The sequence below is a fragment of the Oncorhynchus clarkii genome, chromosome 31 (assembly GCF_045791955.1).
Source record: "Oncorhynchus clarkii lewisi isolate Uvic-CL-2024 chromosome 31, UVic_Ocla_1.0, whole genome shotgun sequence".
In the NCBI taxonomy this organism is placed as follows: domain Eukaryota; kingdom Metazoa; phylum Chordata; class Actinopteri; order Salmoniformes; family Salmonidae; genus Oncorhynchus; species Oncorhynchus clarkii.
This window is the reverse complement of record NC_092177.1, coordinates 9,112,561-9,137,260: the sequence shown is the minus strand read 5'-3', so window position 1 is coordinate 9,137,260 and position 24,700 is coordinate 9,112,561. Positions and strand designations below refer to the sequence as shown.

The window sequence follows — 24,700 nt, the reverse complement described above, 5'->3', positions numbered from 1 at the left end:
GTCATTTCTCCAACAATTGTTTACAGACAGATTATTTCACTTATAATTCACTGTATCACAATTCCAGTGGGTCAGAAGTTTACATACAGTAAGTTGACTGTGCCTTTAAACAGTTTGAAAAATTCCCGAAAATGATGTCATGGCTTTAGAAGCTTCTGATAGGCTAATTGACATAATTTGAGTCAATTGGAGGTGTACCTGTGGATGTATTTCAAGGCCTACCTTCAATTTCAGTGCCTCTTTGCTTGACATCATGGGAAAATCAAAAGAAATCAGCCAAGTAGACCTCCACAAGTCTGGTTCATCCTTGGGAGTGATTTCCAAATGCCTGAAGGTACCACATTAATCTGTACAAACTATAGTATGCAAGTATAAACACCATGGGACCACGCAGCCATCATATCTCTCAGGAAGGAGACAAGTTCTGTCTCCTAGAGATGAACGTACTTTGGTGCAAAAAGTGCAAATCAATCCCAGAACATCAGCAAAGGACCTTGTGAAGATGCTGGAGGAAACAGGTACAAAAGTATCTATATCCACAGTAAAGCGAGTCCTATATCGACATAACCTGAAAGGCTTCTCAGCAAGGAAGAAGCCACTGCTCCAAAACCTCCACGGTTTGCAACGGTTTGCAACTGCACATGGGGACAAAGATTGTACTTTTTGGAGAAACGTCCTCTGGTCTGATGAAACAAAAATAGAACTGTTTGGCCATAATGATCATTGTTATGTTTGGAGGAAAAAGGGGGAGGCTTGCAAGCCGAAGAACACCATCCCAACTGTGAAAGCATGGGGGTGGCAGCATCATGTTGTGGGGGTGCTTTGCTGCAAGAGGGACTGTTGCACTTCACAAAATAGATGGCATCATGAGGCGGGGAAAATTATGTGGATATACTGAAGCAACATTTCAAGACATCAGTCAGAAACTTAAAGCTTGGTCGCAAATGGGTCTTCCAAATGGACAATGACCCCAATCATACTTCCAAAGTTGTGGCAAAATGGCTTAAGGACAATAAAGTCAAGATATTGGAGTGGCCATCACAAAGCCTCAATCCTATAGAACATTTGTGGGCAGAACTGAAAAAGTGTGTGCGCGCAAAGAGGCCTACAAACCTGACTCAGTTACACCAGCTCTGTCATGAGGACTGGGCCAAAATTCACCCAACTTATTGTGGGAAGCTTGTGGAAGGCTACCCGAAATGTTTGACCCACGTTAAACAATTTAAAGGGCAATGCTACCAACTGGGAATAGGAATGGGAATACTGGGAATGTGATGAAAGAAATAAAAGCTGAAATAAATAATTCTCTCTACTATTATTCTGACATTTCACATTCTTAAAATAAAGTGGTGACCCTAACTGACCTAAGACAGGGAATTTTTGCTAGGATCAAATGTCAGGAATTGTGAAAAGCTGAGTTTAAATGTATTTGGCTAAGGTGTATGTAAACTTCCTACTTCAACTGTCCCCCCGGAGCCTACTATTGTCTATATACACACCCAGCATCCGACAGAGCTGCAAGAGTTGTGACCCGTTTTTGTTGGTTATGTTGTCTTAGTTGTGTCTAGGGCGGCATATTTTAAGGGAGGGAATGCTGTCACCTCCAGGTAGGTGTTTGTCCTCCTGTGTGCTGAGGCTGTCAGGTTCTTGTCCAGTTCTTGCATTTATGTCGCTACAGACTAGTACATGTTCCTGGGCCTGGAAATGGTTGATCTCCCCCTCTAGGATGGAGAAGCTGTCTTCATTAAAGTATGGGGATTCTAGTGGGGGGATATAGGTAGCACACATGAGGACATTTTTATCTGAGATCATTTCCTAATTCATTTCTAGCCAGATGTAAAATGTTATTGTTTTGACTAATATACTGGAGTGGGTTAGGTTTGCTCTATGCCAAATTAGCATACCACCTGAGTCTCTACCCTGTTTCACACCTGGTAGTTTGGTGGATGGGACTACCAGCTCTCTGTAACCTAGAGGGCAACCAGTGGGTTCATCTCCTTTATATCATGTTTATTGTAGGATGACAATGTCTGTATTTCTAATTTATTTGATGAAGTCTGGGTTCCTACTCTTTAGGCCAAAGCCAGATGACCTCAGACCTTGTATATTCCAGGATGAGATAGTAAAAGCTTTGTGTTCCATCGTGTCTAGTGTTGTTTTTGTGTGGTTTAGGCCCGGATCATCACAGTAGGTGTGAGCAGAGCACGTTGAGCATCTGATACATACCTCGTAGGTCACAGGATGGGGCTTGGGTGGGTGTAATAGTGGTGCTTGGGCCTATTGCTCTGCTCACGACTTGGGCATATGTCCTGCTGTCATGTTGAGGTCCTTCATGCAGGGGCAAGGGGCATAGGTCTGATATGGAGGGGCCTATATAGAGTGTGGCCAGAGTTTGGGGTGGTTTTGGCTGGTTGGAGTGTAGCTGGTGATGCTGTGGTCTGGGTGTAGGTCCTCTTGGCGTTTGTTCTCTCAGTGCAGGTCCTTCAGGAAGGGGTCTTGCAGGTCTGGGAGGGTGTCTTGCTGGTCTGGGTGGGGTGTCCGTTACTCTGTTGCCCCTGTGTGAGGTGCTTGGGACCACGGTTTAGGGTGACGTCCTTCAGGGTCCTGGCAAAAGTTGGGATTGCTGCCTTGTAGAGGTGGAGCTGGTCATAAAGGCTGTTCAAGTCCAGGGTGGAGTGGTGGGCCAGGTAGACATTACTGGTCATAAAGGCTGTTCAAGTCCAGGGTGGAGTGGTGGGCCAGGTAGACATTACTGGTCATAAAGGCTGTTCAAGTCCAGGGTGGAGTGGTGGGCCAGGTAAACATTACTGGTCATAAAGGCTGTTCAAGTCCAGGGTGGAGTGGTGGGCCAGGTAGACATTACTGGTCATAAAGGCTGTTCAAGTCCAGGGTGGAGTGGTGGGCCAGGTAGACATTACTGGTCATAAAGGCTGTTCAAGTCCAGGGTGGAGTGGTGGGCCAGGTAGACATTACTGGTCATAAAGGCTGTTCAAGTCCAGAGTGGAGTGGTGGGCCAGGTAGACATTACTGGTCATAAAGGCTGTTCAAGTCCAGGGTGGAGTGGTGGGCCAGGTAGACATTACTGGTCATAAAGGCTGTTCAAGTCCAGGGTGGAGTGGTGGGTCAGGTAGACATTACTGGTCATAAAGGCTGTTCAAGTCCAGGGTGGAGTGGTGGGCCAGGTAGACATTACTGGTCATAAAGGCTGTTCAAGTCCAGGGTGGAGTGGTGGGCCAGGTAGACATCACTGGTCATAAAGACTGTTCAAGTCCAGGGTGGAGTGGTGGGCCAGGTAGACATCACTGGTCATAAAGGCTGTTCAAGTCCAGGGTGGAGTGGTGGGCCAGGTAGACATTACTGGTCATAAAGGCTGTTCAAGTCCAGGGTGGAGTGGTGGGCCAGGTAGACATTACTGGTCATAAAGGCTGTTCAAGTCCAGAGTGGAGTGGTGGGCCAGGTAGACATTACTGGTCATAAAGGCTGTTCAAGTCCAGGGTGGAGTGGTGGGCCAGGTAGACATTACTGGTCATAAAGGCTGTTCAAGTCCAGAGTGGAGTGGTGGGCCAGGTAGACATTACTGGTCATAAAGGCTGTTCAAGTCCAGGGTGGAGTGGTGGGCCAGGTAGACATTACTGGTCATAAAGGCTGTTCAAGTCCAGGGTGGAGTGGTGGGCCAGGTAGACATCACTGGTCATAAAGACTGTTCAAGTCCAGGGTGGAGTGGTGGGCCAGGTAGACATCACTGGTCATAAAGGCTGTTCAAGTCCAGGGTGGAGTGGTGGGCCAGGTAGACATTACTGGTCATAAAGGCTGTTCAAGTCCAGGGTGGAGTGGTGGGCCAGGTAGACATTACTGGTCATAAAGGCTGTTCAAGTCCAGAGTGGAGTGGTGGGCCAGGTAGACATTACTGGTCATAAAGGCTGTTCAAGTCCAGGGTGGAGTGGTGGGCCAGGTAGACATTACTGGTCATAAAGGCTGTTCAAGTCCAGAGTGGAGTGGTGGGCCAGGTAGACATTACTGGTCATAAAGGCTGTTCAAGTCCAGGGTGGAGTGGTGGGCCAGGTAGACATTACTGGTCATAAAGTCTGTTCAAGTCCAGGGTGGAGTGGTGGGCCAGGTAGACATTACTGGTCATAAAGGCTATTCAAGTCTATTTGGAGTGGTGAGCCAGGTAGACATTACTGGTCATAAAGGCTGTTCAAGTCCAGGGTGGAGTGGTGGGCCAGGTAGACATTACTGGTCATAAAGGCTATTCAAGTCTATTTGGAGTGGTGAGCCAGGTAGACATTACTGGTCATAAAGTCTGTTCAAGTCCAGGGTGGAGTGGTGGGCCAGGTAGACATTACTGGTCATAAAGGCTGTCCAAGTCTATTTGGAGTGGTGAGCCAGGTAGACATTACTGGTCATAAAGGCTGTCCAAGTCTATTTGGAGTGGTGAGCCAGGTAGACATTAGGTTTTGAAGCCCTATTGGCATTTTGAAAGTATTTTCGTGGTATCACGGTGGATATAACCACTTGTGCATTGGGGAAAGTTCTCTCGTTCTCTCTCCCGTTCTCCCTCTCGTCTGAGGGGGCGGAGCGAAGGCGAGGAGAAGGAAAGGAGAGTAGTAGACAGCAGCAAAGGGACAAGTGACTGTGCTCTGATGTGTACCAAGGGAATCTCCTTCTTCATGAAATCCATGGGTCACAGATGGTTACTTCCCAGTAGGCCAGCAGAACATGGGTCGTTGTTAATGTGGTGGGGGCTCTGTAGCTCTAGAACAACTAGCTACATACAGGACATCATCTTTAATACTATTCCATTATCCTTAGATTCCTTTCTGTCTCCTTTTCTTTCTGATTGTAAATGTCAGAAAAGCTATTGTTCCCCGGTTAAGTAAAGGACTTCCCTGGTTATATAGAGGACTTCCCTGGTTATATAGAGGACTTCCCCGGTTATATAAAGGACTTCCCTGGTTATATAGAGGACTTCCCTGGTTATATAAAGGACTTCCCTGGTTATATAAAGGACTTCCCCGGTTATATAAAGGACTTCCCTGGTTATATAGAGGACTTCCCTGGTTATATAAAGGACTTCCCTGGTTATATAGAGGACTTCCCTGGTTATATAAAGGACTTCCCCGGTTATATAAAGGACTTCCCTGGTTATATAGAGGACTTCCCTGGTTATATAAAGGACTTCCCTGGTTATATAGAGGACTTCCCTGGTTATATAAAGGACTTCCCCGGTTAAGTAAAGGACTTCCCTGGTTATATAAAGGACTTCCCTGGTTATATAGAGGACTTCCCTGGTTATATAAAGGACTTCCCTGGTTATATAGAGGACTTCCCTGGTTATATAGAGGACTTCCCTGGTTATATAGAGGACTTCCCTGGTTATATAGAGGACTTCCCTGGTTATATAAAGGACTTCCCTGGTTAAGTAAAGGACTTCCCTGGTTATATAAAGGACTTCCCTGGTTATATAGAGGACTTCCCTGGTTATATAGAGGACTTCCCTGGTTATATAAAGGACTTCCCTGGTTAAGTAAAGGACTTCCCTGGTTATATAAAGGACTTCCCTGGTTATATAGAGGACTTCCCTGGTTATATAAAGGACTTCCCTGGTTATATAGAGGACTTCCCTGGTTATATAAAGGACTTCCCCGGTTATATAAAGGACTTCCCTGGTTATATAGAGGACTTCCCTGGTTATATAAAGGACTTCCCTGGTTATATAGAGGACTTCCCTGGTTATATAAAGGACTTCCCCGGTTAAGTAAAGGACTTCCCTGGTTATATAAAGGACTTCCCTGGTTATATAGAGGACTTCCCTGGAGGACTTCCCTGGTTATATAAAGGACTTCCCTGGTTATATAGAGGACTTCCCTGGTTATATAAAGGACTTCCCTGGTTATATAGAGGACTTCCCCTGGTTATATAGAGGACTTCCCTGGTTATATAAAGGACTTCCCTGGTTATATAGAGGACTTCCCTGGTTATATAAAGGACTTCCCTGGTTATATAGAGGACTTCCCTGGTTATATAAAGGACTTCCCTAAAGGACTTCCCTGGTTATATAGAGGACTTCCCTGGTTATATAAAGGACTTCCCTGGTTATATAGAGGACTTCCCTGGTTATATAGAGGACTTCCCTGGTTATATAGAGGACTTCCCTGGTTATATAAAGGACTTCCCCGGTTAAGTAAAGGACTTCCCTGGTTATATAGAGGACTTCCCTGGTTATATAGAGGACTTCCCCGGTTATATAAAGGACTTCCCTGGTTATATAAAGGACTTCCCTGGTTATATAAAGGACTTAAAGGACTTCCCCGGTTAAGTAAAGGACTTCCCTGGTTATATAAAGGACTTCCCTGGTTATATAGAGGACTTCCCTGGTTATATAAAGGACTTCCCTGGTTATATAAAGGACTTCCCTGGTTATATAGAGGACTTCCCTGGTTATATAAAGGACTTCCCTGGTTATATAGAGGACTTCCCTGGTTATATAGAGGACTTCCCTGGTTATATAGAGGACTTCCCTGGTTATATAAAGGACTTCCCCGGTTAAGTAAAGGACTTCCCTGGTTATATAGAGGACTTCCCTGGTTATATAGAGGACTTCCCCGGTTATATAAAGGACTTCCCTGGTTATATAAAGGACTTCCCTGGTTATATAAAGGACTTCCCCGGTTAAGTAAAGGACTTCCCTGGTTATATAGAGGACTTCCCTGGTTATATAAAGGACTTCCCCGGTTAAGTAAAGGACTTCCCTGGTTATATAGAGGACTTCCCTGGTTATATAGAGGACTTCCCTGGTTATATAAAGGACTTCCCCGGTTAAGTAAAGGACTTCCCTGGTTATATAGAGGACTTCCCTGGTTATATAGAGGACTTCCCCGGTTATATAAAGGACTTCCCTGGTTATATAAAGGACTTCCCTGGTTATATAAAGGACTTCCCTGGTTATATAAAGGTGAAATAAATAATTAATAAAAGCGAGAAGCGAAGACATGATAGGACAGGATATGACAGGATGTGACAGGACAGGATGTAACAGGACAGGATGTGACAGGACAGGATATGACAGGACAGGATATGACAGGACAGGATATGACAGGTGAAAGTAATAGGGCTGTAGTGGAAATCTATCCAGTCCTTCAACTGGTGATACAACCAAGGAGAGGAGAGGTGAGGAGAGGAGTTTGTAATGAAGCCCTTTTGTGGGGAAAAACTCACTCTGATTGGCTGGGCCTGGCTGCCAAGTGAGTAGGCCTCCCAGGCTGCACCACTATCCAGTCATGTGAAATCCATAGATTGGGGCCTCATTTATTCATTTAAATTCACTGATTTTCTTCTATGATCTGGAACTCAGTAAAATCTTTGAAATGGTTGCATTTGAAATATATATTTTTGTTTAGTATAGTTCTATTTATAACGGTAGTAGATCATTTTAATACAGTACCATTGTATAGTGATGCAAATATTTTTGTATGGTGACCCAGTGTGATATATCTGGTTACTAGAATAGCCCAGACTTTCCTCTAAGCCTGGTTGTCAGGGTTGATGTGGTGGTAATGGTGGTAACGATGGTAATTGTGGTAACAGTGGTAATTCTGGTAATGGAGGTAATGGTGGTAACGATGGTAATTGTGGTAACAGTGGTAATTCTGGTAATGGAGGTAATGGTGGTAACGATGGTAATTGTGGTAACAGTGGTAATTCTGGTAATGGGGGTAATGGTGGTAATTGTGGTAACAGTGGTAACGGTGCTCATAACAAGCTAGGTCTAATGTATTTCCTGTCACTACTCTCTCTCTCTCTCTTTCTCCCCTTCTCTCTATTTCTCCCTATGTTTCTCTGTATCTCTCTCCCCCTCTCTCTTTCTCTCTCTCGATGATGATCAATGTAGTCTCAGAGCAAGGCTTATGCTGCTCTAGTCAAGGACTCCTGAGTGGCGCAGTGGTCTTGTGGAATAGTGACAAGGGTAATGAAGATTGTATGGTATTGTGAGACTGATCACACTCTCTGATTGGACAATGAGTCTCTCTGTGGTTGGTCATCATGTTGTGGAGATTGTATAGATGCTGAGCTGTCCCCTTCACCTTTCCACCAGACCTCTCCTGTCTCTCCATCTGCTGTGTGACTGTAATATTGCACAGAGAGAAGGAGAGAAGGAGAGAAGAGGAGAGGAGATGAGAGGAGATGAGAGGACAGGAGAGGAGAGGAGATGAGATGAGATGAGATGAGATGAGATGAGAGGAGAGGAGAGGAGAGGAGAGGAGAGGAGAGGAGAGGAGAGGAGAGGAGAGGAGAGGAGAGGAGAGGAGATAGCTTGTTATGTCAATCTCTGTGGGTGATGATGATAAAATGTATCCCAATCTGGGGTGGGAAGAAAGCATTAAAGCAAATGTGCATTACAGCAATAATATAACCCAAATATAAACATTAGGCTTGAAACACTCAGAGCTAGGAAGGGAGATACTGTTGAGTTAAAAGAGAGAAACACAGAAACTGACAGAGTGGTTCAGTTCTGTTCTGTACAGAATCTGCTTCATTGACAGAGAGTTGGGTTGATGTGGGTTTTGGTCCTGTGAATAAGGTAGTGTGTGTGTGTGTGTGTGTGTATGTGTGTATGTGTGTGTATGTGTATGTGTGTGTGTGTGTGTGTGTGTGTGTATGTGTGTGTGTGTTGTTCCCTCTCTGAGCGGCGCTCCATTGATGTCAAAGAGGGGGTAAACTGGACCATCTGTGAGTCTGTTATTACACCACACACAATATGTTTTTACGGTTCTCATTATGAACCTTTGCTAATATCACAGTGGAGAGAGAGAGAGAGAGAGAGAGAGAGAGAGAGAGACAGAGAGAGAGAGAGAGAGAGATTATTTTCATTACTTTCATTTTAGCAGCATCTTATTGAAGGGATCAATCATCTCTCTCCATCAAATATAATCCTGTTACTATGAACGTGGCCATAGGGCTTTTTCTGCTGAACAATCTGCTTGACTTTAATTATTTAATTCACTTGACAGAAGGGGCCAAGACTGTCCAAGCATCAACATTATTCTCCTCAGATGTATCTACAGTGTCAGTACACAGTGAAGACTGAAACAGACAGCCTGTATATTTACAGTGAGAGACCAGCGGTATCATGTGTGGACAGTAGAACTGTGGACAGTAGAGCATAGAGCTATGGACAGTAGAACTGTGGACAGTAGAGCATAGAGCTGTAGAGCATAGAGCTGTGGACAGTAGAGCATAGAGCTGTGGACAGTAGAGCATAGAGCTGTGGACAGTAGAACATAGAGCTGTGGACAGTAGAACATAGAGCTGTGAACAGTAGAACATAGAGCTGTGGACAGTAGAACATAGAACTGTGGACAGTAGAACATAGAGCTGTGAACAGTAGAACATAGAGCTGTGAACAGTAGAACATACAGCTGTGGACAGTAGAACATAGAGCTGTGAACAGTAGAACATAGAGCTGTGGACAGTAGAACAGAGAGCTGTGGACAGTAGAACATAGAGCTGTGGACAGTAGAACATAGAGCTGTGGACAGTAGAACAGAGAGCTGTGAACAGTAGAACAGAGAGCTGTGTACTGGAGGTAGCTGCTTGACCACACTGGTAGTAGATCATTTTAATATAATACTATTGTATAGTGCATGCAAATTATGAGCCATTTTTTATGTGCAAAGCATGAATATATTGAGGATATTTTGACTCCCGAGGGATTAAAGACCAAGTTGCTGAAACACAACCAGAGGAGATAAATGTGCTGCAGATATAAAATAGAGACACGTTTTACTGGCTTCCTGTGTATCATGTTCTGTTTTCCACTTGATTTTATTACAATCTGCTCGGTAACAGAGATGATGCTACCATGCTGCAGCCCTCTTTCTGGTGGGTGGGTGGGTGGATGGGTTGTTGGGTGGGTGGGAGGGAGGGTGTTAGGGAGTGAGAGAGAAAGAGAGAGAAAGATAGCGAGAGGCAGAGAGAGAGAAGCAGAGAGAGAGAGAGAGAGAAAGAGAGGCAGAGAGAGAGAAAGAGAGAGAAAGAGAGGCAGAGAGAGAGAGAGAGGCAGAGAGAGAGAAAGAGAGAGAAAGAGAGGCAGAGAGAGAGAAAGAGAGAGAGAGTGAGAGAGAGAGAGAGAGAGAGGCAGCGAGAGTGAAAGTGAGACAGAGAGAGAGAGAGAGAGGAAGAAAGAGAGAACGATAGAGGGAGGGAGGGAGGGAGGGAGGGAGGGAGGGAGGGAGGGAGGGAGGGAGGGAGGGATGGATAGAGTGAAGGATGGATGGAGAGGGTGAGGGAGGGATGGATAGAGTGAAGGATGGATGGAGAGGGTGAGGGAGGGATGGATAGAGTGAAGGATGGATGGAGAGGGTAAGGGAGGGATGGATAGAGTAAAGGATGGATGGAGAGGGTAAGGGAGGGATGGATAGAGTGAAGGATGGATGGAGAGGGTGAGGGAGGGAGGGATGGATAGAGTGAAGGATGGATGGAGAGGGTGAGGGAGGGATGGATAGAGTGAGGGATGGATGGAGAGGGTGAGGGAGGGATGGATAGAGTGAGGGATGGATGGAGAGGGTGAGGGAGGGATGGATAGAGTGAGGGATGGATGGAGAGGGTGAGGGAGGGATGGATAGAGTGAAGGATGGATGGACTAAAGATAGGGTGGTATTGTCATCATAAACCAGAGTGACTCCATCGGAGTGGAAGCAGTTTTCATCATGGGTCAGCTGACATTGCTGAGGAATTAACCCTCAGGTTATTTCACTACACAGGGCACTCTATTCCCTATGTAGTGCACTACTTTTGACCAGGGCCCATAGACTGCCATTAGGCTTTGGTCAAACGAAGTGCAACTATATAGGGGATAGGGTGCTATTTGGGCTGCAGTAAGTCAGCCAGGAGGAGAGAAGAGTTGGCTTAGTGTTAACCCCTTAACCCCAGTCAGCGTGACCACTACTGCCCCCAGTAGAGGTCAGTTACAGGTCAGTAGAGGTCATTTACAGGTCAGTAGAGGTCATTTACAGGTCAGTAGAGGTCAGTTACAGGTCAGTAGAGGTCAGTTACGGGTCAGTAGAGGAGGGGGTGCCCAGGTACGAGTTTGGGAGGGGGGAGGGGGGGGGTGCCCAGGTCCGAGTTTGGGAAACTCTGCATTAGTCCACTGTTGACATAGTCCTAAATGTTTTTGCATATCAAAACGCATTATACCCCTCAAAAAGACACAATCACACAGAGTAGCCTGTATGAAGTTATCTAGTATAGTACTACACATCTATCTGAAGACTAGTTTCTTAAAAAATACATTTTAAAAAACACCTCAAATTCTGACAGAACAAAATAGCCCAAATGTATTCAGAATTAAATGTAATCTGTTATTCATCATCTGATAAAGATAATCAACTATGTGAATTTCTGACTTTAGTACAGTCCAGTAGGTTTATCCATTCTACCCCCTCTCTTCCAGGACTACACGTTGACCATGGAGTTTCAGATACTTATCCCTCTCTCCACTCGTTTACTGACTCTTCTCTTTCCTCCCCCTCTCCTCCAGGACTACACATTGACCATGTAGTTTCAGATACCTATCCCATCTATCCCTCTCTCCACTTGTTTACTGACTCTTCTCTTTCCTCCCCCTCTCCTCCAGGACTACACGTTGACCATGTACTTCCAGCAGGCCTGGCGGGACAAGCGTCTGTCCTACTCTGAGATAGCCCTCAACCTGACGCTGGATAACAGGGTAGCCGACTCGCTCTGGGTTCCCGACACCTACTTCCTCAACGATAAAAAGTCCTTCGTCCACGGCGTCACGGTCAAGAACAGAATGATCCGACTGCATCCGGACGGCACCGTTCTCTATGGACTCCGGTAAGGGATTTCATTGTTTTTGATGATTTCCAATAAGCAATAATTGATCGGTTGTTATTGAAAAAACGGTTTGGGTTCTGTAGCCTTCTACACTTTCATAGTCTGTGATGATTATCAATATCTTTCATTGCTTGGTTGTGATCAGTAAAGCACTGTAGGAGAAACAGAGGCGAGGTAGTTGAGGGTGAGGAATATCATATCCTTTCAGTCTACCTAGGTATGGAGTCATATCCTTTCAGTCTACCTAGGTATGGAGTCATATCCTTTCAGTCTACCTAGGTATGGAGTCATATCTTTTCATCTACCTAGGTATGGAGTCATATCTTTTCATCTACCTAGGTATGGAGTCATATCCGTTCAGTCTACCTAGGAATGGAGTCATATCCTTTCATCTACCTAGGTATGGAGTCATATCTTTTCATCTTCCTAGGTATGGAGCCATAACCTTTCAATCTACCTAGGTATGGAGTCATATCCTTTCATCTACCTAGGTATGGAGCCATAACCTTTCAGTCTACCTAGGTATGGAGTCATATCCTTTCATCTACCTAGGTATGGAGTCATATCTTTTCATCTACCTAGGTATGGGTCATATCTTTTCATCTACCTAGGTATGGAGTCATATCCGTTCAGTCTACCTAGGTATGGAGTCATATCCTTTCAGTCTATATAGGTATGGAGTCATATCCTTTCAGTCTACCTAGGTATGGAGTCATATCCTTTCAGTCTACATAGGTATGGAGTCATATCCTTTCAGTCTACCTAGGTATGGAGTCATATCCTTTCAGTCTACCTAGGTATGGAGTCATATCCTTTCAGTCTACCTAGGTATGGAGTCATATCCTTTCAGTCTACCTAGGTATGGAGTCATATCCTTTCAGTCTACCTAGGTATGGAGTCATATCCTTTCAGTCTACCTAGGTATGGAGTCATATCCTTTCATCTACCTAGGTATGGAGTCATATATTTTCATCTTCCTAGGTATGGAGCCATAACCTTTCAATCTACCTAGGTATGGAGCCATAACCTTTCAGTCTACCTAGGTATGGAGCCATAACCTTTCAGTCTACCCAGGTATGGAGTCATATCCTTTCATCTACCTAGGTATGGAGTCATATCTTTTCATCTTCCTAGGTATGGAGCCATAACCTTTCAATCTACCTAGGTATGGAGTCATATCCTTTCATCTACCTAGGTATGGAGCCATAACCTTTCAGTCTACCTAGGTATGGAGTGATATCTTTTCATCTACCTAGGTATGGAGTCATATCTTTTCATCTACCTTGGTATGGAGTCATATCCGTTCAGTCTACCTAGGTATAGAGTCATATCCTTTCATCTACCTAGGTATGGAGTCATATCCTTTCAGTCTACATAGGTATGGAGTCATATCCTTTCAGTCTACCTAGGTATGGAGTCATATCCTTTCAGTCTACCTAGGTATGGAGTCATATCCTTTCAGTCTACCTAGGTATGGAGTCATATCCTTTCATCTACCTAAGTATGGAGCCATAACCTTTCAGTCTACCTAGGTATGGAGTCATATCCTTTCATCTACCTAGGTATGGAGTCATATCCTTTCATCTACCTAGGTATGGAGTCATATCCTTTCATCTACCTAGGTATGGAGTCATATCCTTTCATCTACCTAGGTATGGAGTCATATCCTTTCAGTCTACCTAGGTATGGAGTCATATCCTTTCAGTCTACCTAGGTATGGAGTCATATCCTTTCATCTACCTAGGTATGGAGTCATATATTTTCATCTTCCTAGGTATGGAGCCATAACCTTTCAATCTACCTAGGTATGGAGCCATAACCTTTCAGTCTACCTAGGTATGGAGTCATATCCTTTCATCTACCTAGGTATGGAGTCATATCCTTTCAGTCTACCTAGGTATGGAGTCATATCCTTTCATCTACCTAGGTATGGAGTCATATCCTTTCATCTACCTAGGTATGGAGTCATATCCTTTCAGTCTACCTAGGTATGGAGTCATATCCGTTCAGTCTACCTAGGTATGGAGCCATAACCTTTCAGTCTACCCAGGTATGGAGTCATATCCTTTCATCTACCTAGGTATGGAGTCATATCTTTTCATCTTCCTAGGTATGGAGCCATAACCTTTCAATCTACCTAGGTATGGAGTCATATCCTTTCATCTACCTAGGTATGGAGCCATAATCTTTCAGTCTACCTAGGTATGGAGTCATATCTTTTCATCTACCTAGGTATGGAATCATATCTTTTCATCTACCTAGGTATGGAGTCATATCCGTTCAGTCTACCTAGGTATAGAGTCATATCCTTTCATCTACCTAGGTATGGAGTCATATCCTTTCAGTCTACATAGGTATGGAGTCATATCCTTTCAGTCTACCTAGGTATGGAGTCATATCCTTTCAGTCTACCTAGGTATGGAGTCATATCCTTTCAGTCTACCTAGGTATGGAGTCATATCCTTTCATCTACCTAAGTATGGAGCCATAACCTTTTTCATCTACCTAGGTATGGAGTCATATCCTTTCATCTACCTAGGTATGGAGTCATATCCTTTCATCTACCTAGGTATGGAGTCATATCCTTTCATCTACCTAGGTATGGAGTCATATCCGTTCAGTCTACCTAGGTATGGAGTCATAACCTTTCAGTCTACATAGGTATGGAGTCATATCCTTTCAGTCTACCTAGGTATGGAGTCATATCCGTTCAGTCTACCTAGGTATGGAGTCATATAACCTTTCAGTCTACATAGGTATGGAGTCATATCCTTTCATCTACCTAGGTATCATATCCTAGGTATGGAGCCATAACCTTTCAGTCTACCTAGGTATGGAGTCATATCCGTTCAGTCTACCTAGGTATGGAGTCATATCTAGGTATGGAGTCATATATTTTCATCTTCCTAGGTATGGAGCCATAACCTTTCAATCTACCTAGGTATGGAGCCATAACCTTTCAGTCTACCTAGGTATGGAGTCATATCCTTTCATCTACCTAGGTATGGAGTCATATCCTTTCAGTCTACCTAGGTATGGAGTCATATCCTTTCATCTACCTAGGTATGGAGTCATATCCTTTCATCTACCTAGGTATGGAGTCATATCCTTTCAGTCTACCTAGGTATGGAGTCATATCCGTTCAGTCTACCTAGGTATGGAGCCATAACCTTTCAGTCTACCCAGGTATGGAGTCATATCCTTTCATCTACCTAGGTATGGAGTCATATCTTTTCATCTTCCTAGGTATGGAGCCATAACCTTTCAATCTACCTAGGTATGGAGTCATATCCTTTCATCTACCTAGGTATGGAGCCATAATCTTTCAGTCTACCTAGGTATGGAGTCATATCTTTTCATCTACCTAGGTATGGAATCATATCTTTTCATCTACCTTTCAGTCTACCTAGGTATGAGAGCCATATCCTTGGAGCCATAACCTTTCAGTCTACTTAGGTATGGAGTCATATCCTTTCATCTACCTAGGTATGGAGTCATATCCTTTCATCTACCTAGGTATGGAGTCATATCCTTTCATCTACCTAGGTATGGAGTCATATCCTTTCATCTACCTAGGTATGGAGTCATATCCGTTCAGTCTATCATCTACATAGGTATGGAGTCATATCCTTTCATCTACCTAGGTATGGAGTCATATCTTTTCATCTACCTAGGTATGGAGACGTTTTCTCATGATTGACCATCTGGTTCTAAGCACTACATACTGGGTTGGTTTCTTTGGGTTTTTATCATTCAATAATGAAACAGTAGCGTACAGAAAGAGGAGATGTGTTTGGTTGAGGGAAAAGGGATTTCACAGGCTCATAGCCCTTCATAGCTAGTCCGTCCACCAAGGAATCTAGACTTGTTTCATCCTCACTAACCATTTGGGTCTCCACACTACTGCATACTAGATTGAACAACCGTGTTGGGTTCTTCTGGCTTTACACTTTCATGGTCTCTGATGATTATCAATAATTGATCGGTTTATAATCAATAATGGAACGGTGTTGTAGAACGTCTACAAAGGTAGGAAATGTATTAGATTGTACGGCTGAGATCCTCTCCATCCAGAAAACATCTCTTTATGATGTTGGCTGTGTCTGAAATGCCACCTTAATCCCTATTATAGTGCACTGCTTTTGGCCAGAATAGTGCAGCATGTAGGGAATTGGGTGGCATTTAGGATTCAGACATTCAGTCTCTGATGCTGCAGAGAGGATTGCCATTCATAATAGATCAATGATCATCAATAATGTAGACGTTCAATACAAACATACAACACACACACACACACACACACACACACACACACACACACACACACACACACACACACACACACACACACACACACACACACACGCTGGATGGTATTTTATGTACTGTTGTGCTGCCTGTGACTTTGTGAAGCATGTAATGTGATGTACAATATCGCGGCATCCATATATGGATGTGTTTGATGATTTCTGTGCAAATTATCTCTCAGCTTTACGGCCTGCGTATTTAAAGGGATGAGATTATTGTTGCTAATTCAAGACATGAACATCGCAGGCAGCTTTCATTCATTCATTCTCTCTTTCTCTCTTTCTCTCTCTCTCTCTCTCTCTCTCCCTCTTTCTCTCTTATATGAAGGGTTCTTAAACCATTTAAGTATCTGCAGTGCACCAGATAATTCACATGTTCAGCTTTGAGAGAAAAATCTATAAACCTAATTTATAAGGCTTCCATTATGTAAGGCCTCAATTATATAAGCCAACACATACTTTCTACACGACAACAAGAAACTAAAGAGAAAGACCCAAGTATTGAGGTGCCTGCAAGGACTCTGACCGTCACCCCAGTAACTGTAGCTAGGTAGTAGCTACCCCCTCCTCGGCCTACTCTTCAAACTAACCCAAATCTGAACATTCCTTGTCATGAAAAACTAAGAAAAATAAAAAACTTAGTCCCTCACTGTCCTGAATCTTGTATGGGAACAGAATTTGAGTATTTGGCAGTAGGAGTGCAGAGGCCAAATTACAACTACCGCCACAATGTCTGTCTCTCCGATTCTCTCATTTCAATTTAAAACAACTTGAAAAGATGCGGCAGGAGTACAAACAACATGTTCCATTGCCATGAAAATAAAAGACACAACTCGTTCTCTGTTTCGATGCTGCCGTGCAAGCTTGGGAACAGTGTGGGCCTATTTTCCTGGCCTACTCACTCGCCGTCCTCCATGTTGCAGGGTCAGTTCATATTGGGATGTGAAGTGGAGAAAAATAAGTTGGAAAAGTATTTAATGGAACTTCCTATAACAGACACCTGTTTTCATTAAAACCCAACAACTCACAAATTCACGGATACCATTGTTGTGAGGAAAAATAATGTTTCAGATCAGGGGAAACCGCTGGGCACATGCTCAGATGCTTAGCTAAGGCTGTTCTTCTTCGTTGGTGGCACATGCTCAGATGCTAAGCTAAGGCTGTTCTTCGTCGTTGGTGGCACATGCTCAGATGCTTAGCTAAGGCTGTTCTTCTTCGTTGGTGGCACATGCCCAGCCAGTGTTAGCATGAGGGCTAATAATCACGTTGTCCTATGGAGAATGCTAACTGTTCACCGTCTTATTGGTAAGTGTCTGAGTGTAGGCCTAGAATCTGAGATGAGTTCAAACAATAATGTAAAGGCAATCACAACACTGGCAACACTTACAATCACAGTTACAGTTACAGTCAGTTACAGTTACAGTCAGTTATAGTCAGTTACAGTTACAGTTACAGTCAGTTACAGTTACAGTCAGTTACAGTTACAGTTAGTTATAGTCAGTTACAGTTACAGTTACCGTCACTTACAGTTAAAGTCAGTTACAGTTACAGTTAGTTACAGTCAGTTACAGTTACAGTTGGTTACAGTTACAGTTACAGTCAGTTACAGTTACAGTCAGTTATAGTCAGTTACAGTTACAGTTACAGTCAGTTACAGTTACAGTCAGTTACAGTTACAGTTAGTTACAGTCAGTTACAGTTACAGTTGGTTACAGTTACAGTTACAGTCAGTTACAGTTACAGTTGGTTACAGTTACAGTTACAGTCAGTTACAGTTACAGTCAGTTATAGTCAGTTACAGTTACAGTTACAGTCAGTTACAGTCAGTTACAGTTACAGTCAGTTACAGTCAGTTACAGTTACATTCAGTTACAGTTACAGTCAGTTACAGTTACAGTCAGTTACAGTCAGTTACAGTTACAGTCAGTTACAGTTACAGTTAGTTACAGTTACAGTTAGTTACAGTTACAGTTACAGTCAGTTACAGTTGCAGTCAGTTACAGTCAGTTACAGTTAGTTACAGTCAGTTACAGTTACAGTTAGTTACAGTTACAGTCAGTTATAGTCAGTTACAGTCAGTTACAGTCAGTTACAGTTACAGTCAGTTACAGTTATAGTCAGTTACAGTTATAGTCAGTTACAGTTACAGTCAGTTACTGACTCTCCTCTCCTCTCCTCTCCTCTCCTCTCCTCTCCTCTCCTCTCCTCTCCTCTCCTCTCCTCTCCTCTCACCTGCCCTCCCCCTCTCCTCTCCTCTCCTCTCCTCTCCTCTCCTCTCCACTTTTTCTCAGTCAGTCTGTTATTTGATGTTAGTAAGTCCAGACACCCAGTCAGCAGGACCAGATGCCAGAATGCAGTCAGTTACAGTTATAGTCAGTTACAGTTATAGTCAGTTACAGTTATAGTCAGTTACAGTTACAGTCAGTTACAGTTATAGTCAGTTACAGTTATAGTCAGTTACAGTCAGTTACAGTTATAGTCAGTTACAGTTACAGTCATTTACAGTTATAGTCAGTTACAGTTACAGTCAGTTACAGTTATAGTCAGTTACAGTTATAGTCAGTTATAGTCAGTTACAGTTATAGTCAATTACAGTCAGTTACAGTCAGTTACAGTTACAGTCAGTTACAGTTATAGTCAGTTACAGTCAGTTACAGTTATAGTCAGTTACAGTCAGTTACAGTTACAGTCAATTACAGTTTCAGTTACAGTCAGTTACAGTTACAGTCAGTTACAGTCAGTTATAGTCCGTTGCAGTCAGTTACATTTACAGTTATAGTCAGTTACAGTCAGTTATAGTCAGTTACAGTCAGTTACAGTCAGTTACAGTCAGTTATAGTCAGTTAGAGTCAGTTGCAGTCAGTTATAGTCAGTTACAGTCAGTTACAGTCAGTTATAGTCAGTTACAGTCAGTTACAGTCAGTTACAGTCAGTTATAGTCAGTTACAGTTACAGGATAGAGTTATGGGAGAAGCTCTAGTGTTTCAGGTTTTATCTGCACTGGTTCCATCAAGCCTCTCTCCTCTCCTCTCCTCTCCTCTCCTCTCCTCTCCTCTCCTCTCCTCTCCTCTCCTCTCCTCTCCTCTCCTCTCCTCTGCCCTCTCACCTGCCCTCCCCCTCTCCTCTCCTCTCCTCTCCTCTCCTCTCCACTTTTTCTCAGTCAGTCTGTTATTTGATGTTAGTAAGTCCAGACACCCAGTCAGCAGGACCAGATGCCAGAATGCTTAGAGCACATTGTGTGTGTGTGTGTGTGTGTGTGTGTGTGTGTGTGTGTGTGTGTGTGTGTACCTGTAGATATGCAGTAGAGACGGCTGGTTAGAACAGCAGGGAGGTTGTATGTGTGTGTGTGTGTGTGTGTGTGTGTGTGTGTGTGTGTGTGTGTGTGTGTGTGTGTGTGTGTGTGTGTGTGTGTGTATATGTGTGTGTGTGTGTGTGTGTCCAGGACTCTCCTCTCTAAGAATCTCCTCAGTACTGCATAGTGGGACACACAGCTGGTGACTGTGTCCAGTAACAGATGGACAACACTACTTCATAGTCTTTGTGGAAGAACAACATAGTGATTGATATCAAATGAGATACGTTTAAAACCCCTTGGCCAGTAATCATTGACAAAAGAACAATGGTTGAGTAGAGATCAATGATTTGCAGAATCCTTGACAGGCATGAAATCCTTCTGACGTTCTTTGTGATGTTATGGTCAGGTTTTTGGGAAACACTGAGCTATGACTCTAAAACTGTGTTCAGACTATAACCTATAAACTGTTATTAATAAGGCCTGCATTACATGCCAGTCTTCAGTAACCTGTTCCATCAGTGTAGTGTACTCTACTGTACTCTACTGGACTCTACTCTACTGGACTCTACTGTACTCTACAGGACTCTACTCTACTGGACTCTACTGGACTCTACTCTGCTGTACCGTACTGTACACTACTCTACTGTAGTCTACTCCTCCCTACTGTACTCTACTGTACTGTACTCTACTCCTCTCTACTCTACTGTACTCTACTCCTCCCTACTGTACTCTACTCTACTGTACTCTACTCCTCTCTACTGTGCCCTACTGTACTCTACTCCTCTCTACTGTACCCTACTGTACTGTACCCTACTCTACTGTACTCTACTCTTCTCTACTGTACTCTACTGTACTCTACTCTACTGTACTCTACCCTACTCTACTGTACTCTACTCCTCTCCACTGTACTCTACTGTACTGTACCCTACTCTACTGTACTCTACTCCCCTCTACTGTACCCTACTGTACTGTACTGTACTGTACTCTAATCTACTGTACTCTACTGTACCCTAATCTATTGTACCCTACTGTACTCCACTCCTCTCTACTGTACCCTACTGTACTGTACTCTACTATACTCTACTGTACTGTACTGTACTGTACTCTAATCTACTGTACTCTACTGTACCCTAATCTACTGTACCCTACTGTACTGTACTGTGTACTGTACTCTACTGTACCCTACTCTATACTACTGTACTCTACTGTACCCTACTGTACTCTAATCTACTGTACCCTACTGTACTCTACTCCACTCTACTGTACCCTACTGTACTGTACTCTACTGTACCCTACTGTACTGTACTCTACTCCTCTCTACTGTACCCTACTGTACTCTAATCTACTGTACCCTACTGTACTGTACCCTACTCTACTGTACTCTACTCCTCTCTACTGTACCCTACTGTACTCTAATCTACTGTACCCTACTGTACTGTACCCTACTCTACTGTACTCTACTCCTCTCTACTGTACCCTACTGTACTCTACTGTACTCTACTGTACTCTACTCCTCTCTACTGTACTCTACTGTACTCTACTCCTCTCTGCTGTACTCTACTGTACTCTACTCTACTGTACTGTACTCTACTCTACTGTACTCTACTCCTCTCTACTGTACTCTACTGTACTCTACTCCTCTCTACTGTACTCTACTGTACTCTACTCCTCTCTACTGTACTCTACTGTACTCTACTGTACTGTACTCTACTCCTCTCTGCTGTACTCTACTGTACTCTACTCTACTGTACTCTACTCCTCTCTACTGTACCCCACTGTAGCCTACCCTACTGTACTCTACTCTACTGTACTGTACTCTACTCCTCTCTACTGTACTCTTCTCCTCTCTATTGTGCCCTACTCTACTCTACTCTACTGTACTCTACTCCTCTCCACTCTACCCTACTGTACTGTACCCTACTCTACTGAACTCTACTCCTCTCTACTGTACCCTACTGTACTCTACTGTACTGTACCCTACTCTACTGTACTCTACTCCTCCCTACTGTACCCTACTCTACTGTACCCTACTCTACTGTACTCTACTCCTCCCTACTGTACTGTACTCTACTGTACTGTACCCTACTCTACTGTACTCTACTCCTCCCTACTGTACTCTACTCTACTGTACTCTACTCCTCTCTGCTGTACTCTACTGTACTCTACTCCTCTCTACTGTACCCTACTGTACTGTACCCTACTCTACTGTACTCTACTCCTCTCTACTGTACCCTACTGTACTGTACCCTACTCTACTGTACTCTACTCCTCTCTACTGTACCCCACTGTACTCTACTCTACTGTACTCTTCTGCACTCTACTGACCTCTGCTCTACTCTTCTCTACTGTAAAATACTCTACTATACTTTACTTTATTAGTTTAAACAGACTGTTTTTGTATATTGTTGTGACTTAGATAAAGATCAGATCAAATTTTATGACCAAATGATGCAGAAGTCCAGGTATTTCCAAAGGGTTCACATACTTTCTCTTTCCACTGTAGTTGTTACCAGTTAAGGTACTGGCCACTACACATCATATATTTATTTTCAAGATTTCAACGAACATATTAAGAGACACATTTATTCACTGTTGTTGAAAACCATGTGAGTCAGATTCCAAGATGGAGGAATTAGCCTGAAGCGCAGCTATTTTCTCTAGCTCTTTTTGTGAGAGGACAGGATGTGCTATGGAGACGTACAGCCCTGATCTTCTGTCAGTAGCAGAAGAGATGGGCTGAACAGTTCAATTGATATCATGAGAAAGAGAAATAGAGAGAGAGATGCGTCAACAGCAACCTTTTGGGAAATCCTCTGCATTATCATTAACAGCAGACTCCTACATTTCCTCCATGAAAACAATGTACTGAGCAAATGTCAAATTAGCTTTTTATCATATTAACGTACAACAGACCACGTATTTACCCTGCACACCCTAATTGACAAACAAACAAACCAAACCAAAGGCAAAGTCTTCTCATGCTTTGTTGATTTACTTAAGTATTCAGACAGACACTTTGCTATGAGACTCGAAATTCAGGTGCATCCTGTTTCCATTGATCATTCTTGAGATGTTTCTACCATTTAATTGTAGTCCACCTGTGATAAATTCAATTGACTGGACATGATTTGAAAAGACACACCTGTCTATAAGGTCTTACTTGCATGGCAGAGCAAAAACCAAGCCATGAGGTCAAAGGAATTGCCCTTAGTGCTCCGAAACAAGATTGTGTCGAGGCACAGATCTGTGGAATGGTACCAAAATATTTTTGCAACATTGAAGGTCCCCAAGAACACAGTGGCCTCCATCATTCAAGAACACAGTGGCCTCCATCATTCTTAAATGGATGAAGTTTGGAACCACCAAGACTCTTCCTAGAGTTGGCCGCCTGACCAAACTGAGCAATCGGGGGAGAAGGGCCTTGGTCAGGGAGGTGACCAAGAACCCGATGGTCACTCTGACAGAGCTCCAGAGTTCCTCTGTGGAGATGGGAGAACCTTTCAGAAGGACAACCATCTCTGCAGCACTCCACCAATCAGACCTTAATGGTAGAGTAGCCGCTTGGAGTTTGTCAAAAGACACCTAAAGGACTCAGACCATGAGAAACAAGATTCTCTGGTCTGATGAAACCAAGATTAAACTCTTTGGCCTGAAAGCCAAGCTTCATGTCCGGAGGAAACCTGGCACCATACCTGAGGTGAAGCATGGTGGTGACAGCATCATGCTGTGGGGATGTTTTTCAGCTGCAGGGACTGGGAGACCAGTCAGGATCGGGGCAAAGATGAACGGAGCAAAGTACAGAGAGATCCTCGATGAAAACCTGCTCCAGAGCGATCAGGACCTCAGACTTGGGCCAAGGGTCACCTTCCAACAGGACAATGACCCTAAGCACACAGCCAAGACAACGCAGCAGTGGCTTCGGGACAAGTCTCAGAATGTCCAAGAGTGTCCCAGCCAGAGCCCGGACTTGAACCCGATCGAACATCTCTAGAGAGACCTTAAAATAGCTGTGCAGTGACGCTCCCCATCCAACCTGACAGAGCTTGAGAGGATCTGCAGAGAAGAATGGGAGAAACTACCCAAATACAGGTGTGCAAAGCTTGTAGCATCATAGCCAAGAAGACTCAAGGCTGTAATCGCTGCCAAAGGTGCTTCACCAAAGTACTGAATAAAGGGTCTGAATACTTACGTAAAATGTGTTTTACACATTACATACTTATGAATAAATAAATGTGAATGTGATATATATATATATATTTTTTATCAATGTGGAAAAATTCAGAAATTGTTTTTTTGCTTTGTCATTAAAGGGTGTGTAGATTGATGAGGAATAAAAAAAAGAATCATTTTAGATTAAGGCTGAACGTAACAAAATGTGGAATAAGTCAAGGGGTCTGAATACTTTCCAAAGGCACTGTATATCAACGAGGGCAGTAGAACAGTCTGCAGGACCCGGCCTCAACCTACTATTATCTGAAGTCAAATGTCTACTGTTTGCTGATGATCTGGTGCTTCTGTCCCCAACCAAGGAGGGCCTACAGCAGCACCTAGATCTTCTGCACAGGTTCTGTCAGACCTGGGCCCTGACATTAAATCTCAATTTAAAAAAATAATGGTGTTCCAAATTAGATCCAGTTGCCGGGACCATAAATACAAATTCCTTCTAGACACCGTTGCCCTAGAGCACACAAAAAACTATACATACCTCGGCCTAAACATCAGCTCCACAGGTAACTTCCACAAAGCTGTGAACGATCTGAGAGACAAGGCTTAGAAGGGCCTTCTATGCCATCAAAAGGAACTTAAAATTCGACATGCCAATTAGGATCTGGTTATAAATAAGTTATAGAACCCATTGCCCTTTATGGTTGTGAAGTCTGAGGTCCGCTCACCAACCAAGAATTCACAAAATAGGACAAACACCAAATTGAGAATGCATGCAGAATTCTGCAAATACATCCTCGGTGGACAACGTAAAACAACAAATAATGCATGTAAAGCAGAATTACAACCACAACCACCTAAAAGGAAGCGATTCCCAACCCAGGACAGCAGCACAATTAGACCCAACCAAATCAAGAGAAAACAAAAAGATAATTACTTTACACATTGGGAAGAATTAACCAAAAGCTTTTTGGCTCTAAACAGAGAGTACACAGTGGCAGAATACCTGACCACTGTGATTTACCCAAAATCAAGGAAAGCCTTTGACTATGTACAGATTCAGTGCTTGCTATTGAGA

General features: G+C 43.5%; 1 protein-coding gene across 2 annotated transcripts in view; it reads left to right on the top strand.

The window, feature by feature from the left end:
• LOC139390505 (gamma-aminobutyric acid receptor subunit beta-2-like) overlaps positions 1 to 24,700 on the top strand; it is an 85,365-nt gene that overhangs the window by 24,970 nt on the left and 35,695 nt on the right. For both annotated transcript variants that reach the window (XM_071137649.1, XM_071137648.1), the window contains exon 4: positions 11,636 to 11,856. In XM_071137649.1, coding sequence (XP_070993750.1) covers positions 11,636 to 11,856 — 221 coding nt within the window. The remainder of the gene's footprint in view (positions 1 to 11,635; positions 11,857 to 24,700) is intronic.